At 45.7% G+C, this 18,424-nt stretch overlaps 1 protein-coding gene and 1 non-coding gene across 2 annotated transcripts; one reads left to right on the forward strand and one right to left on the reverse strand.

Annotated features, from left to right (window-relative positions):
• Nucleotides 1-2,382: 2,382 nt before the first annotated feature.
• LOC121833030 (P2X purinoceptor 7-like) lies at nt 2,383-9,191 on the forward strand. Its single transcript, XM_042286093.1, has 3 exons — nt 2,383-2,653; nt 2,728-2,928; nt 7,076-9,191. The coding sequence occupies exons 1-3, from the start codon at nt 2,409-2,411 to the stop codon at nt 7,233-7,235; spliced, it is 606 nt and encodes a 201-aa protein (XP_042142027.1). The 5' UTR covers nt 2,383-2,408; the 3' UTR covers nt 7,236-9,191.
• A 60-nt stretch (nt 9,192-9,251) lies between these two features.
• Nucleotides 9,252-17,837, reverse strand: LOC115327119. Its single transcript, XR_006078464.1, has 9 exons — nt 17,079-17,837; nt 16,815-17,002; nt 14,360-14,729; nt 13,152-13,325; nt 12,900-13,086; nt 10,618-10,860; nt 9,797-9,968; nt 9,576-9,724; nt 9,252-9,385 (listed from the first exon to the last, which is right to left on the reverse strand). It is a non-coding gene; the product is annotated as an uncharacterized LOC115327119 (transcript).
• Between the last annotated feature and the right edge of the window lie 587 nt (nt 17,838-18,424).

Genomic DNA, 18,424 nt, shown 5'->3' on the forward strand with positions numbered 1-18,424 from the left:
ATATCATCAAGAAATGGTACCCCCCCCACCGCGGACACACCAGTTCGCTGCAGTCACTGCGGATCGGAGTGCAGAGCTAATCTCCTGCACCTTATCGGGGACTGCCCACGCTTCTCCACCGGCAGGACAGATACCGCATGCCGATCATGACACATTACTTGCACACCTCCGAACATGCCCCCCTAGCCAAAACACGCTAGCCCAAGGTGGTAGTAAGAGTGGCCTTGCGACAGAATGTGAGGTGACTCCCAGTACTTCTTGACCAGCAGATTCTCGTACCGGCAAGAAGATTGAGAAGCAGAACGACACGATACCTTCTTCACCCCTAAAGAGATTATAGAGCGTGGACAACTCCTCGCAGATCTATTCTATCCGCCTCCTAAACCCTAATCCCACACCACGGCTTTAGCCACCCCCTTCCCATGTGGTCCAACAAATAAATAAATATTAACACCGCAGTTCGAACAATGCCGAGAATATTCAAAATTAAATATTGAATAAAATGATTCGTAAATGAGCTTTTCTCCCGTGTGTCGGTTTTACGGCGAGAATTTTACCGGTGAACTTCTCTCCGATGAGATTTTCTTCGCCACCCAACAGTAGCAGCCGACCAAGGGCTCATCGCAGCCAAGAAAGTGCAATCGACGAACACCACAATAGAAGGTGTGCGGGTTCTTGTCTAAAATATTCGCCTCGATTTCATAAAATACTAAACCAATTGTGTGTTCGTTGGGGTCAAACAAAGAATCTTCAGCGTGAAACATTCTCAACTTCCAAATAGCAACGTGTGACATTATAAAAAATATTAGCGCGAAAGGCAAAGGTCAAGAGAGGACATAACAGGACAAGCGCTTGTCCTGTCCTGTCTTCTCTTGTCCTTTGTCTTTCACGCTAATAATATTTTATGATGTTCATCCAACTAGGCCACCAACTTATTTTCTAGCAACGTGTGACGCCTAGTACCAAAAAGCTTTTTTTTATATTTAGGTTCACTAAATAAATTTTGCAATTTTTTTTTTACGGTAGAAAGCAGCCTCTTGCACTTTAAATGCAAAGCGAATGTCAAACTTAAAACAAAATCGACGAAATAACGCATGCTTCTTCCGCATTTCAGATAAGCAAACCGTTTAAAACTAATCTCTGCAGATTTTCTGACATCGCCAGATCAAACCACCTCTCCTACTTCGAACAGAAAGAAGCGGTAAGACAGTATCAATCCTTTGACGCTTCAGTAGCTTCTGTCTGCCTGCAGTTGCAAACTTCAGTTATCACGCAAGGACCGCTTGAAGTGTGAAATCTTTCACTCTCATTTTCTTGACCCAAAACGCCGACAAAGAACGGAACATCTTCTCAACGACGCGCTCGGGCGATTGACGACTTATGACTAGGGTTCCGTGTTTTCGGATAAATTCGAACAAATCCGAAAAACACTGGCCGGTAAATTTTCCGTCAAATCGGATTTATCCGGAAAACTCCGACTTTCGAGTTCACAGCGACAAAATGAACAGTAAAAAAGACGGGGTTTTAGCAAATTCAACTTTATAAGAGCACAAGGTCAGTGGTCCTGACGAGATTCCACTTCAGTTTTCTTTGAAATCTAGACCTACTGAAAAGAGGTTGGCCTTTTAGCACGTCGAGGTTTCTTCGGTACAATGAATCATGTTACCAGAACCTTATTTAATTTTATTTCGAACTGTCTAAATTTTACGCAATAAAATAAGCTCTGATTGTCAAAGAATTGGGAATCTAACGAAAATAAACTCCGATAAAACAGGAATCCCCAGCGAAAAATAAACTCCAAAGACACCCTCCGAATTTCACGAGAAATAAACTCCGAGAACACGGAATCCTACTTATGACCCGCACCCTTGATAACAGCAAAATATCTTCGCCACCGAACAAAGAAAAAAAAAAGAAGCCTTTCACTTGCATTTGTGCGACCCCAATGCACCAACAAGGAACGGAACATCCTCGCAAACGACGCGCTCGGGCGATGTAACTAATCAGACTCGCAAAATATCTTACTCTTCGAACAAAACAAAAAAGGACGGGGGTGTGAAGAACGCAACATATAGGGCTAAATTCCAGGAAATGGACACTTTATGGAACATATGCAACCAGAAAAGGGAAACTATAGAACACGTAATATTAAAGGGGTCGTGAAACGTTTTTGAAAATTCTGCGCTATGTGCGATATTTTGATTGCCGGTCCTCTATCAGGTAACCCACGCGCATCCGTTTTATCGTCCGGATTAATTTATTAGCGTAAAACGACAATTTCGGTTTCCCGGGCAGCTTGCCTCTCTCTTCAACGGCTACGTCACATTAAGACAGCCAATCGGAAAGTTTTGCTTTCTGACGTCACGCGTAGAAGTCGAAGGCGAACAGATACGTCCCTCAGATGCAAGATGTCCGATCGACTGGCCCTCCCCGAGCTTCAGCGCCGATTGATCGAGCGAAGCAGACGTCTCGGCTTTGTGCCTTATGCGGACACCCCCCTCCGAGGAGTACGAGACCGCTCATCATCCGACGACGGCACCGACAGCGAAGACGGGGCGAGCTCTGAGCAGCGAGGTGCGCGCGGCTCGACGAGAGCTCGTTCGAGCCCTGATCATCAACCTCCTGAACCGGGTCGACTTGGCTGTACAAACTGGTAAGTATTCGTGTTCTACACGCCGTAAATCAACTCGCAAGTGAGCGCAGTCGCTGACCCAAACATTCGAATAGGTGCACCTGCGGCCAGTGCGAGGCGATGCCGACCATCGTGGAAAGCGTCTGCTGCCGCGAAATTCCGGCAGCGACCGAGAAGCAACCGTCGGGCTGCATTACTAGGAATGTTCGCTTCCACACGCTGTGCCTGGACGAAGTGGTGCTCGACGTCGTCTTCCATACGCTCCAGGACCACGGCGTACGCGTCGAGAACACAAGGTAATGTCACATACAGGCTACATGCCTATATGTACTAGAGGCGCCTGCGCTTACGGGTGCAAATATATTCCTACCTGTACTTCGTCTCACAGTAGCATGGACTAACTGCGAAGGTTGTGCATGGACCTCGCGCTGTACAATCGCTCATGCAGCCGCCGAGCCGTGACGCGCAAAGCAACAAGCTCGCACGTATGCGTAATAGACCCTACAAGGTGAGACGAAGTATCAGTAACATTGTACGTTTAGCTTTATTTTCGTTTACAGCGTCAGCACGCTGAGAGCACATGCGAGTGTTGATAAGCTGTACCTCCAGACTTACAAATGGTATGTCCAAGTGTCTCCTTATGGATATAAAAAAACAATGACAAAGAAAGGAAGCAGTCCATACACATCTGTTTTATTACTGTGCATCTGGTAACACTTGTATCACTTTGAAAACAGACACTTTGCCTCAGTATAAATTTGCATGGAATTGACCTCGACAAATACTGTATGCAAAAATTAGGACAAGAAAATAAGCAAGTTGTAAATTTAGACAGAAAACAGAGCACTGCACAGAATGGAATCACAGTAGTGAAGAAAGAAGCTAATTTCACACCAACGACTCACTGGATGACTCATTTTCCATAGCATAAGATATGTATGCATGGAAAGAAGACGATGAAGCAGAAGAAACGGGGAGAGCGCATGGGCCACCACACAAGTGGCTGATGCTACGGTCGACAAAAGGGGCAGTTCGGGGCTCAGACCGAATAAATCCTTAGGTTGGTGGCAGCAGCACGATGGCAACTGCTGCACCGGTGGGATGGCGACAGCACTACAGGTCAGTGCCTGATAATTTTTCTGGAGATGAGGACTATGATGCCTGGGAATGCCATTTCAACGTCTGTGCTGCGGAAACAATTGGGATGACGGCAAGAAGCTGCTGTTCCTACCGACTCTACTGCACGGACGAGCTTTCCTGGTTTGCCAGCATCTGGATCTGCAAGATTGCGCATCCTTCGCCTGTCTACTCGCTGCCATGTCAAAGTGCTTTGGATCTCATGCTCAACGAGAAGTCGCTGCCACGCAATTTTGAACGTGGAAACACCGTTTTGGGGAACCATATGACGTGCTTGCCTACGACCTGATAAACTTGTTTTCCAAGGCATACCCAGCAATGCCTTACGAAGACCCTGAAGCTCTTGTGCAGGATCAGTTCAGTGCGGGACTCGGCGATGACCTCCGGTGCCGGGCACTCATTGCTGTTCAAACACCTCTGGCAGCTGCAGTAACCGCTGCAAACTGCATCAGCTGTCTCGGCAAAGCATCAGTAGACACGTCGTTTACTACTACTGCGGGTGAGGGCACGGCATGCCACAAAAGCGGACATAGCATCCCTCACTTCTTTCATGGCTGCTCTCGCGGACAAGATCGAGAACTTCCAGAGGGGGCAAACAACCAAACACCAGGGGCCCTAATCTGGACACTTTGCGAAAAGGTCGACGAGACATCTGGCGGCTGTGATTGGCCGACGCCACACTTGACCTTGACGCCGGCCAATCATAGCCGCCAGATTTCTCACTGTCTTTCTCGCCAAATGTCCAGATTAGGGCCCCAGGGCCGGCTTGCTAGAAACAACGTCTCAGCTGTGACTGGGGCAAAGAAAGCACTGCCAAAGCCAGCGCACAAGCTAAGCGGGACTTACACCATGTCTCAAGATGCTTGCGTGCCCCAGCCTTTGCAGTGCTTTCTTTCGCCCAGCCTCAGCTGCGCCGCTGTTCTAGCAATCCAGCCCATGTCTCACGTCAGCAACGCTGCTTCCGTTGTGGCAGGGCAGGACATTCGCATGCAGCTTTAATGCCAGGATAAAGAACAAGGGAGAAGGAAACAGCTGTAATCAACATTTGAACCAAAGGCATTCGGAAAACTGATCAATGCCTCAACATGGAGCCCTGCGCAGGCACCCAACCAACACGGGGCTGAACAAAAGCTACAGAGCTTGTCATGGCACTAGAGGCAATCGCAGGTGTTTTACTAAACTACTTCATTGATTCGGGGTTGTCAGTAGCTATCATTGCCTTTAACGCATGGACGCTATTACTGGATGCAAAGCCCGCAATCGTACCCGAACAGCGCAATGTACACGCCTTGAATTGTGGAACTTTGAACAAGGAAGGCACTTGCTACCCATAAACCGAGGTTGCAGGCATCGGGACTGCACATCCAGTGTTAGTCATTCGCTGTATAACCCAGGAGTGCATCCTTGGCACTGACTTCCTCACTAGAACGGGTTCTGTCTTAACATTTTGGATTTCTCGTTGCAAGCAAAGAAACCATGTGCAGAAACTACCGGAGAAAAAATGGAGCCACTGAGAATTTTTACTCCAGTGAGGCTTTCGCCTCGCAGTGTAGTTTTTGTCGATGGCCAAGTTTAACTATGAGGGACCGGCAATTGATGGTGTCTTGGAACCTTGTATAGACCTCCTTTAGCGAAAAGAAGCGACATCACTCTAGAGCATGTTGTGGTTCGGAGCACCATTCCAGTTTGCGTTCTGAACGACACAAAACAAGCGGTCCGATTATACCAGGGAACAAGGGCTCATTGATCATATTAGTAACGCCAATGACGACTTCTTATTTCAAAGACTCCTCCAAAAATGCCAGCAGCACACAAGAATCCGCATGCATGACACTTCACCAAAACAAATGGAACAAAGAACATCTGCTTTGTACTATTCTTTTTAAAACACAAATATTTAGCCAAGATCTCCTGCACCTAGGAAACCTCTTATTTTCCCTCAAGGACGTCATTTCCCAGGGAGACTTTGATATTGGCCGCACAGAAGTTATCGAACACCGTATCGAAATTTGCACGTCGCAGCCCCTGAAAGAATCTCCTCGACGACTTTTGCCGCATCTTAGCAGCTGCAACACTGCATAACGCCGATGCAGAGCATCAGAAAACAGTATGACGATCGGAACGTTCACTAGCAAGATTTTAAAGTTGGCGACAAACTGTTACTTCACTGCCCAGCGGCGAAACGGGGCAAATTGTCAAAATTCCACTTGCCATGACAGGGGCCCTATAGTGTTGTCAAGAAAGTTTCAGGAACACATTTCGGATTGAGCTTGAAGCCTCTAGACACAAGCAGGTCGTTGTGCATCGTAACAGACTGAAACCTTACCGGCAACTCCAATCATCTAGGTGCCATAGACAGCGGCCTGCCTGCAGGCGCAAGTGCTACAGAAGGTTCCTGGGACATTCTTTTTATCTCCGAACAGGAATGGCAACCACATGAAAACAGACGATTGTCCACCTGAGTTGTTTGAATTCAAGGAAGAAACGCAGGGCGCTAGCATTGCTTTTCAAAAGAGTGAACAACCCTCTACGGCAAGCAATGACCCTCCGCCTGACTTGCTTCGGTCATGTCAAGAAACGATGCAGCCTTCTAACGAAGTTGAAGCAATCTACATTGACAAGCAGTTCAACAAAATCACGATGGAAGACACACAGGAACATCACTCATCTGAAATACTAAGTGACCCAAATACCGAACCTGACCGAATAATCAAGACGTTAGACCCCGAGCATCATCGCCAATGAGAAATGGGAGCCAAGAAGAACCTATAAATACACAACAGACGCCACCTGTGCCAACTGAGACGTCGAGCACTGGCTTTAGTATGAACCTGCGGAACCGTACAAGTCTCTCTCTGCCGGCACGCTTTCGAGACTTTATCCTCACATTAGTTCACAGGTTGTGAACCTTTTCATGGGAGGAGAAGGTGTAGCATGAAGAGAATACAATGAAGTAGAAGAAACAAAACAAAACGAGACGAGTGGCTGAGGCTACAGTCGACATAAAGGACAATTCAAGGTTCAGAACGATTCTTATTGAACCGTTACAAAATGTAAAACAAGGATTTGTGCTACACGTAATATGTGAGCTGTGTCTTTGGCACCGTGCAGCTGTAGCACCAGTACCTGGTGATGCAAACGAGTTTGTATACAGTGTGCAGTTTTGAATATCGGTATGTGTTGCCTCAACAGTCTAACAACATTAAGTTGGCCATCTTGTAAGCAAGTTGGACGTTTTGATTTTCAATTAACAGTGCTGAATACAATTGGGATGATATGAAGCAACAATTTTCTCCATGTCAACAGACGGTACCGGTACATCAGCTATAGCCAACTGGCGCACTGGCTTTGGGGACGCCTGGGCAGGAATCACAGGAAGGTCCTCCCAGCCTGTGCTGTACACAAGATAAGGGAGAGATTTCCGTCAGAGGATTACACTGGCTTTCAGTATGCAAACAGAAACTAAAATCTTTGCCAAAGTTATTATGCTGTTCACATTGTGTTAATTAAAAAGGGAAAGGGGGTGCACCAGAATTAGAGGGTGATGTCTAAAATCCATAAAAGATAGTCTTTTCAATTTTGTCATTGCGAAAACACCAAATTTTTAGTATCATCAAGGTAGTCTACGGGTCAAATATTACTATACAATTTCATTTAAATGTTTAATGTACTAGTCATAAGTTTGAGATGCGTCAAGTCACAGAGATGAACCAACTCAAGTGGGAGGCAGACTGTACAACCAACATGGCAGTTTGTACCGCTTGTTCACTTTAGCTAACACTGTTATTGCAGTATAAACGCATTACAACAGACATTCAAATATAACATACTGATTTGTCAAGTTTGGTAGGTTTTCTATCTGTGCCACTGATCCAACTTTGTGTCTGCATTCTGCATACTTCTTTTACAACAGCCCTAAATCCTAGGCACTAGCAAAGTCTGTTAAAACGAGTTTAGGTTGATATGTCTTGTTGACAGTTTGACCTTCAGTTGTCTTTTTGCTTTTCCATGCGAAGCCAACAGATTGCATCAGTGCGGTGAGTGCCATTTTGCATTCGCTGAACTTAGTCGAGCATGCCTTTTCGCATGATAACTCATGTAACTGTTCATACCATGTGAATGTGCCATGTTATTGACAATCTGATACCAGTCTTGCCTTCTGCAGCTAAAGTTTCGGTTTTGATTTGCAATCATGTATAAATGAAGACTACATAAGGAATGTATCTTACTTTCCATGAAAAAAAATCGCCCAGGACTGTTTGTCACTGCTTATCAAGGCAAGACCGCGCATTATACAGATATTTTCAGAGTTGAACGTAATTTTCCGATGAAGGATTATGCACAATATCTGAATGCTTTACAGGTAAACAGGGCGCACATTCTTTCCTCAACGTCAGGCTAAAGTTAAGACGGTCACAAAACATTAAACAGGTGGTTGTGTAGCATCTTGGGAAGTTGAACAAGGGTACAGCGAATGATATCCTTCAGCAGTGCAATTCGAGAACTAATCCCCCTAAAGCCAGTGAAGCTTGCTTGTCTAGATCAGACATCTGCTGAGCACAATGTATGTAGACATTACATTAATTCAGTATTTGAGGCTGCTATTTTGAACCTTAGCCACTTCCAGGGTTTGGGCAGTTTAACAGGAGAGTACCTACTTTTGAGTACCTTAGTTGTGAGTGTTCTGCTGCCTATGCCGCAACACACTTACGAAAGCTTGGCTCCTTAGTGGTGGCATTAATAAAAATAAAGCATTGGTTCGAGCTCCACATCGAGTCAGAAGAGTGAGTAGCGATATCCAAACATCAGCCTTGTGTTTATAAGCAGTCAGGCCCACGTTTTGTGGTGGTTTTTGTAACTTATAGTATGATATTTTGCAACTCAAGAACAGCAGAAGTCTCCCCTTTTCCCTCCACATTTGCACTGAATGCTTAAAAGGAGAGGAGAAAGCCACCAATCCTGATAAGTGGTTTCCTACTCTCCACTCGCCTGCCATTCTTGAGCTGCAACAGACTATAGTTATATCAACTGTGAAGTAAACCCTCATTTTCTGCATTAGTGACTAGTCGCATTACGAAAACAGGGGGGAAATGATGGTCACAACATGTCTTTTTTTATTTTTGATGGGTTGCTGTTAGCAGTGTGTGAGAAATGATGGATTAGATGATAGCACATAGCAGACAGTAATAGTTTGCATTTATTACTGCATTGCCTGTGAAGTGAATATGTACCTGATCTTATTTAAAATTGTATAAGGATAAAGGAAATGAGGTATTTTCGGAATGTAAACCGTGTTCTGTAGTATATAAATTATGTACCCTCTCCCATGTAATTGCAGTGTCTACAAATAAATTTTCATAAACTCAATGTCTTCCTATCAGCATCAATAAGCTAATGATATAGAGGAGCACCCACCTGATCTACAGTGTGGTGCTCTTCGTGGATTGGGCGAACCTAGACCTCCTTGCTGCAACCAGCTCGTTCTTCGAAGGCCTTGGGAAGGAGTGGCTCATGGGTGGGGGGGGGCGGTGGAGGGGTTTGCTGCGAAAGCTACCTTGAACGATGGCCACATTTTGCAGCAGTTTGTCGTTTCTTTCAGCAGCAGGTTGACATAGTCTGAAATTGAATAAATGCACAGGGATAGTACAAGACACAACATTCTCGCCATGCAACATATCGGACACTGACAAGACTTTTGTGAGGATTAAGTCATTAGAGCAGAACATTCGTTCTGAACTGACGCTTTCCTGATGCTTTCCTGCACTCTAAAATCAAGATTCGTCACAACACTAAGCAGTCCACTTACTGTACGAGGGGCCAGCTTGCTTGGGACGGGCAACAGCCATTCCCTTTTTTGATTTCGGATACGAGATCTTCCACTGAGGCAATCCATCAGCAGTGATCGCTTGCGGGTTGTTCGCATTCTCGTTGAAGTGCAATATTGCCAGTTGTGTTCTGGAATGAGACAAATAAACCAAGGATCTTTGTAAATTTGAATCTTTGCAGACGAGCTTCTTTGTCACTTACCTTGCACGCATGCCGTTGGGGGAGAAGGACACAGACTTGGGCGCAAACCCGTTCAGCACACTATGGAAGGACTCCAGGCTGAATGTGTGTGTGGAAGGGGCCAGCTGCCGAATATTCTTGAGTAGACGTGGTGCCATGGTAACCTCAACGAACTTGTCATGTGCTCGTGTGCCTGCAATCATTAGAAAGGGCAACAAACTTTCTAATATATAGTTATTTGATTTTGGCATACAAGCTACAAGATAATATTTTTATAACATTTGTTAGGCAGGCAGTATAGGCAGCACGTGATTAGGCAGAATTATTCCAGTGCCAGTTATGTCACCTGAGAAATATTTACCCACTAACTAAATGCGGACACTAAGCCCTCTTGTTAACAAATTAGTCACTTCAGAGGCCATGTATCATATTAAGGGTGGGCATACAGTACATACTTCTGGTGGAAAAGAAGGACAGGTTACCGTACATTGTGTTGCTGCCTCAAGGCTCCCTGCAGCTGAATATTAGAGTTTCTATGTAGTGAGTGTATGTATGCATAACATGATGCACAGCTGTACTCTTTCTTCTTCTACATGAACCACTCTGGACACTACAAGCCGTCAGAACCAACCAAATGCTGCGAGCATGCCATGTGACTTTCTGGTTAGACACAGCAATATGCAGAGTGCAAGTTTAATAAGAGCCGGATTGGCTGGGATGGCCCATACCATTGGCTGCAATCTATCGCAGGGAGATACTGAGTAAATTAAATCATTATGCTAGAAGTGAACGCAAGATATCTTCCAAAAGCACTTGCGAGATTCAAACACAAACATGCTTACCAGGGGCGAGCCATTGCCTGTCTCCGAGGTCATCATGGGCACAGTGTGAGTAGAGACCTGGGTGGCCCTCGTGTATGTTTGCGACATGGGCTTGTATGCTCCGCCACATGTCGACGAGCAAGTCTTGGTTGCCGTCACAGATGGCAGCACACCAGAAGAGATGGTTGCTGGCTGGCTGGATCCAGACTTCGAGCATGCCACATCCAGCACGCTTCGTTTGAGCAGCCAGCTTCTTCTTGATGCCTATAAGTGAGGTAGAATTGGAACTGCAATTACATACCTACTAGTAATTTATCTCCTTCCGAGCTTTTGTATTACAGGGTGTAATATGGTTACCACAAAGCCGTTGTCTGTCTCATAAATAGAAGCCCAATGAGCAAAAAGTGGGCTCCTAAAGGGGAGCCGAGAGGGAAGCCCATGTAGGCTGCCCCATCCCCCGTGAACGTGGGTCCCACATTGGTTTTGCAGGTCACGAAGGTTTTACATGGGCAGCCCAACTCGGGCACGTCCACACTTAGCCGCTGTGGAGGCCACATCATTGCCTTTGGCCCCCGTACAGCCGAGGGGGGATTCACGGGGGTTTTACATGGGCAGCCCGAGTTGGGCATGCCCACACTCCACAGTCGATTGGGCCATTGCAGAGCCGAGGTAGGGCCCACAATGGTTTTACATGGCAAGCTCAACTTTGCCCATATTTTCGCTAATTTGGCCTCCGCATTGCCAAGGTGGGACCCACGGAGGTACTGCACGGGCATGCCGATACTTTGCCCCCCTGAAGCCCACACCTCCGCAACTGTGCCCCCCCCCCTCCCCCCCCCCCCAGCCGACGCAAGACCCACGAAAGCCCCAATTGGGTGTGCCTTAGCGTAACTGAGGTCGAACCCACGAGGGTATTGCATGCACAGCCCAATTTGGGCCTGCCCAAGCTGTGTCCAACCTCGCATATTTGAGGTGGGACCGACCGTGGCACTCCATGGGCAGCCCATATTGGGCGTGTCCATTTCATGCTGCACCCATGTGGGACCAACGTGGGTTTCGTAAAGGCTGTCGGAAACCCTATTGCCCCACCAATTCCCCAGCTCTTGTCCTACTTGGGAGAGTCAAACAATGAAAATATGCCTCGTAATAGAATAGAAAGTCTGCCTAAAAGGTATGATTTAATTGTAACAAACACAGTGGAAAGTGCTTCTTACATTCGTGATACAACAATGCACATGAAGAAATGGGTTAAGGTGTTAGTCTAGGTGCTCAAAATATATATCAGATTTGCTGATCTGCTCCTGCAAGTAAAACTTTATTTCTCGCGTCCTTTAAAAAAATATGGTGGGATATGCGCTCCCCACTGTTTGTTTTTTCCTGTTGTCGTGGTCATGACAGTGTGACTCAAGGGAAAAAGTACTAAGTGAGCTGGTGTACGTGGAAGCAGTCTATGCTGGTAGCTAGAGACATGATGCAATAGATGTGGAACCTTGAAAACAATATCTCCATTCGAGATCTGCATTCCTTTGTCGGTTCGCGGGACGTTTAAGAAGGCAGCCTCCGCCGCCCCTATCGTGGAAGCTTAGAGGGGGGCGTGGAGGGGCGTAGGGGCGGTTAAGAACAGAGGGCCCCCACAGGAAACGGGGAGGGGGGGAGGCGCTCGGCGGCCGCTTTTAATCCAAAGAAACAACCGCATCTCCACGTGGTGAATGATGTTGATTGGGGCGAAGCTCTGGTGGTGCTTGTCTGTGTAGACGCTGAGCCGCAGCATGCCCAGCCTTTCGTTCGTTTTCATCCATGTCACGCGCGGTCAAATGCTCAGATGCGTATATAACTACCTTCCATACCACACATTCTCTTTCTGACATGGATGAAAGCAAACGAAAAGCTCGGCATGCTGCGGCTCACCGTCTACGCAAACAGGCACCAACAGAGCTTCGCCCCAATCAACATCATTAACCACGTGGAGATGCGGTTGTTTCTTTGTTTTTTTCCCTACACGAGGACGGGACGTGCTCGTGAGCTCACGAGCAGGAGCACGAGCCCCCGACGCCGGAGAGACATACGGACATGGACATGACTAGCCCCTAAAAAGCTTCCCCCCTACAATATAAATCATTTTAATCTAAATGTTCCGTTAGTTGGCATGCCCATGCTTAGGCGCCCTGGAGCCCACATCATTGCTTTTAGACCCTGTGGAGCCTAGGTGGGTCCCACAAGTTTTTATATGGGCAGCCTAAGTTGGGCATGCCCAAGATTTGCCTCAAACTCCAGCATGTAGTTGCACATTGAAAGCCATGTACCTTTTGAAATGTGCCAGCCGTCGAAGTAGTGTCGGATCATGGGCTCCTCCGTACGCATGTACTTCGTCACTTGGACATGTCTGTCCGTGGTCACAGACGCGACCTTGAGCCCCTGCCCCTTCACCTTTTCCAGGCACTTGATAAATCCATGTTTTTCCATGGCAGTGCTGGATTTAGCCTCTGCACACTTTTGGAGAGGAAAGAAACCTAGTCATAAAACAAGGCTATCTTGTTATAGTAGCTGTAACTTACCTCCCCAACTTGCACTTGCTCGAAGTGGAGAATCTTCTTCACCTGAGCGGCGTGCAAGGAGTAAGTCATGTATTTCGCACAGAAGCCAGGCGAGTCGTACCGCCCGTCACCAGCGAGGTCTACCTCGTGGCCCACCAGTTCACCGAACAGCTCGTCCTGCTGTTGTTGCCAGATCTGGAATGAGACAATGATAAAAAAAAAAAATCGGGGCAGGTTTTGTCAGCTTACAACACTAATAAAACAGACTTATTTGTTCACACTATTTCTGTCAGCATGTGAACATCTCGGACAAAAACTGTAGCCATAAAGACAAAAAAATTGGCATGCTCATTCTTTGGAACAAGCAAATTTAATTTTTGCAAAATTTCAATTACATATGTAAGTATACTTTTGTAAACTGCAAAAGCCTATCTTACTTTATGAATGTTCAGAGACTGTCATTAGCATATAAAAACCCCTAATGCCAGAGAAGAAAACCAGAGGCGTAGTTGAAACTGAATACTATAACCATTACAGATGTTTTCATCAAAAAAATAATGCAGATTTTATGAAATGCTGGAATGATTAATTCTCGCATGCTTGAGGACTATTTCTTCACGTCTTGATGAGGCTGCTCAAAAAGGTATTCATGACATGACATGACATACTTAGCCAACCCCGAGGGAAGGTAAAAAAAGGAGCTAGATAATGTAGTGCTTTAGCCGGTCTGGAACTACCAGTGCATCTGACACATTTTTTGACATCTACACAGTAGTACAACTAGTAACATTCCTAGGTAAAGATGCCCATTGTGCCTCTTACAAGTACCGACATTGCTTGACGCGCTAACTATATGACTGTGCAGGTTTTAGGAAGTGTGATTGTGTAATGCAGAATTAACTGAATTACAACACTTTGTCCCAGCTAAAGGTCCCTCATCATGGTTGTTTCTTGTGTCATTACCTCAAAGTGAAAATATCAAGAAAAATCACTACAAGGTCGTGTGTGCCAAAATGAGCTATATTTTTATATGGATGAATATACAACCAAACCAAGATAATCAAGAACGTAAAAATCTTGAAACTGCAGTCCCTGACACATTTGAACATATCTTTTTTATAATAAAACACAAAAATAATGGAGATGTTGGCACTGTTAATAACAATGCCGGCTAATATAGGAAAGTCTGCTTAAAGGATTCTTTGCTATTATAGAATAGTCCATCTTACCTTGTTGATTGCGGGAAGCAAGTATCCGCGCTGATAATTGAAGAACGTTCGGGCTCCAAACACCTGCACGTTGATATGTTTGAGTACTCGTAGCACGCTGGTGGGGCTCGTCCCGGTGAAAAGTATTGCTGCCGACATCAGTACGCTGCCCGCTGGCTTGCCGTGTAGAATCGGTTGGCTCTTCCACAGAAGACAGTGACTGTTCACGCAGAGCGTCTGCACTTTCAGCAGTGTCCCCGACACCTTCGACACACTCTCGCATGGTGCATGGCATTTCCGGCACACCCTGAAGAGTTCTTTTAGAGATGTCTCAAACACGATGAACTTTCTTTCATTCTCCGGGAGGACCTCTTCAATGTTGCTATCACGTCTGAAAAAGCATGAGTGTAGTAATAGATGAGACGCACGACATCCATCATTCCTGTTTTGGGCTATTGGGGATAATAATTTACAAGAATAAAAATACCAGAGGAGTTGACGAAACTGCTCAGAAAGGAACTCTCTTTTGTGTTCCAGTGTGCATTATTGTATTTGCCACTGTCCAATAAACTGAAAATCCATCATGCACGTACGCATATCATGCTTTACAACGTGACGTCCATTCCTACAAACTGACATTCTAACAGTGTGTGTTAGTGGTATTGTGTGGGACCACTCAGTACTTTGGATGTGCACTAGAAGAGTAGACAGTCCTCTAAAGTTAGTTGAAGTGTGCAAAGTGGAACTTGCAACACCGCTTCCGCGAGGGGTCACGGGATCATGTCTGGTGGTTGCCGGGCCTCCGGGACCCGCCAATTAAGCTACTGAAAGACACGCCTTGGCACTGCTTCAAATGTTTTACTATCAGCTTCAACTAGCGGGATTTCTTAATCCACTGCACAGCACATGCCTGTCAGGAAAGGCACAAAAGATACCCGGCAGCTGTCATCGTGTTCTCAATAGTTGACAATGAAGAGAACATTATTTTCCTCTGAGGTGTCTGTGTTGACACAAAGGAATGTGGGCACTTGACTGATTGGAAACATCTTTGTTGAAGAGCGCAAGTATGCGGCTGTTGACAAACAGAGCGTTCGTTCTTCTAGCTGTTGCGTCACTGTACATGTACGAATTTTCATTTTCAGCCTTGTCAAAAATAGAGAAAATGTTGGTTACATCTTTATATAGGGCCAAACCTCAGTTTATTTTTCTAAATTTGGCCAAAAATTAATAATCATGGATATTGCAGGTGCACCCGTCACCTCTTACAGTTTGCTGTGCAAGGAAAGGCTTTACTTAGTTTAATTTGTATTTTTATGGGCATCAGGGGAAAGCACTAAATGAATGAAAACTGGACTCATTAGTAAGCATAACTTATAAATGAACCCCAAGGGGTGGGGGTGCTCAAGTATTTTAAGCGTGCCAAGCCTGACAACTTTGCACACCCGTGCTCCACAGCATGACGAAGTCAACCAAACAATTTTATTTTGCTACCTTCTTGAACTTTCCAGGGCAAATATTGCTCACCTGCTTTTTACTGAGAGAAAACTAGAGCAAAGTATAAAATTATTCTGGGGAATCAAAAGCCTAAAATTTGTATTGCAGTTACATCTCTGTGCTTTGCTCCCTAAAAAGATGACCTGATTGAGTAATATGTTTGTAATACATTATCTCATGCAAACCATGCAGGGTGTAAAGAAAGTAGAGAGTATTACTTCAAGAATGTCTCGTTGAATGAAGGGAAGAATTCGGAGTCTTGTTCCACATTGTCCTCTTCCTCCTCTTCTTCTTGCTCGTCTTCTCCTTCCTCGTCGTCCTCCTCTTCCCGATAGCCCTTTTCCTCCTGGTCGTTGTCCTCTTCATACTCCAAGTCTGAAGCATCAGATTCAACAGGACTGGATGTGCGTGGCAGACGATGGGACAGGAACGGGATGGGAGAGGGCATTCGTCCTGCCACAGGCGCAACTGAGGGAAGGGGCAGGGGAGGAGCAGGGGGAGCTGCTTCGGAGACAGAAGCAGCAGTGTCAGTAGACACAACTCCACACTGTGTGCACTTGCCAGTCGACTGCCGTGTATCTGTCTGCACCCCCACAGTTCTCTTTGCCCAAACAGAGAAGCTCGCCTGCGTAACTGTTAATAAATAGACAAATAAGAAAAATATACTTGTTAGTGAGCACGTTGGTAATGATGTAAGTTTAGAAACAGTGATATACATAAAGACAGGGGATGGGACAACACATCTTTCTGTTGTCCCGTCCCATTTTTATGTATATAACTCTTTCTAAACTTGCAAGAAAAAATAGTTGTCATATAAGCTAAAGCCCTTCTGTTTTGTATATATTCATTTCAGTTCGATTCTTCCGAGGTGAAACTGATATTACAGTTCAGAGTTGAGAGTAGCTATATTTTATAGCAATCACCGTTCAGGCACCATATTCGAGAACAAATTACGGATGCAATGAATGTATACTGCATCCACCTTAAAGGAAATTGTTGCACCAGACTAAAAATGACAACCTTACACTGTGTTTGGACGTCTCCCCCGTGAGTCTGGCAGAGAGCTGTGACGGCGTTTCTGGTCGTTTGTGTCCAGCCGTCTACTGTTCAACTTGGAATCGGACCTTCTTCGACGATCATGTCAACGACGTCCGGTGAGCCGCTGAGATCCTAGAACGACATAATTAACCAAGACATTACTTAGAAAGCTGAACGAATTTTGATAGTTCACGTCGCACGAACGTACCTCAGACCTTCGTTTTTTTGGCGGTGCGTCGAACCAGAGATGTTGTGTGGGCACGGCATCTGGCTTGAGACGCGCCCGTTTCGTGTCCAGGCCAAGGCTTCGCCGCACTTCAATGTTCATATCGTAGTCCCCAGTTAAAAAGTGATGGGAACACAGGTAGCCCTGGCTCCTACCGATGTTGTCCGGGCCATCGCGGTCAATGGCTCGAAGCCAGGCCGATCTTCGCTGTGGATGGTCCGGTAACTTATGGAACCGAATGTCGTTCGTTTTACCATACCTCGTGCTGCACTCTCTCACAAGACACACGGTCGGCATGGCAAGTGCTGAAGCGCGCACACAACAGACGCCAACGACGCCAAGCACACACAACAACCGAAACTTGCCCCGCACAGAAAATGCGCAGCGGCGAGCAGACGACGGGGCGACAGGAGCGGGGACGCGGCGAGCCGGCGCTGCTATGGTTGCCGGACGACGGAAGTCTCGAATCTCTTTGAAAACGAAACTTCCCTGCGATCACGTGATATAGTACTTCCGAATTAGTTTTAGAACGCCAGTAACTTCCTTACTATTTTCATAATTTACTTTTTATTATTGCAACACAATATAGAATACAGTACATACTCAACATTACACAGGTCTTATTGTGACGTTTTGTTGCTCAAGCTGGGCAACGGTGTCGCATAGTCGTTCCAGGCACCCCAAGAAACGCTAAGTTCAAACACTGTTTATAAAATGTGGACGTAATATTTCGCCGTGATATTTGGGATTTGGGATCTTTGAAGTCTCATCAATTTTATAAAATTAGGACTGTTCATATATATTTTCTTTGCACGACCCCTTTAAGGTGCAGGGGCTTTGTCCCGCCCTCCTGGGGGGGATGACTGCGGATTTTGAGGGGGCACTAGAATTTACAGACATGGATGGACAAATGGATTGGGAGAAAATTATGGTAACTAAGAGGTATTGGAAGATTGGTGGGTGAGATATAAGAAAGGGTAAAAAAAATACATATAAAAATAAAAAACGGAATCACTTTAAAAAGGCAAGGGGGTTCTGTTATAACAAAATTTATACAATCTAAAAAAAGGAAAGATGACGAAATGTTGAAGACGCAAGTAGCCCAGGGAGATATAACACATTGCACAATTTGAAGAGGAAATATTGCCGAAACACTCATAGATAACCGTGTCATATAACACCTGAGACTGTGGTGGAATAAATTACAAACTATTTAGTAGATAGAACAGACACAGAAAGGGGCGTCTCAAACTCAGCTAACCGATGTTAGCGAAAATCTATCTGAACACCTTAGATAGGTGCGTAACTGAAACCCTTAACGAAAAGAA

This window comes from Ixodes scapularis, unplaced genomic scaffold (assembly GCF_016920785.2).
Source record: "Ixodes scapularis isolate PalLabHiFi unplaced genomic scaffold, ASM1692078v2 PGA_scaffold6__148_contigs__length_123643588, whole genome shotgun sequence".
In the NCBI taxonomy this organism is placed as follows: domain Eukaryota; kingdom Metazoa; phylum Arthropoda; class Arachnida; order Ixodida; family Ixodidae; genus Ixodes; species Ixodes scapularis.

Coding starts and splice junctions, on each gene's coding strand:
- LOC121833030 (XM_042286093.1), top strand. CDS start 2,409: ATGTCCGATCGACTGGCCCTCCCCGAGCTTCAGCGCCGATTGATCGAG. Junction 2,654..2,727: donor CGACTTGGCTGTACAAACTG/GTAAGTATTCGT, acceptor ACATTCGAATAG/GTGCACCTGCGGCCAGTGCG. Junction 2,929..7,075: donor GTACGCGTCGAGAACACAAG/GTAATGTCACAT, acceptor CCATGTCAACAG/ACGGTACCGGTACATCAGCT.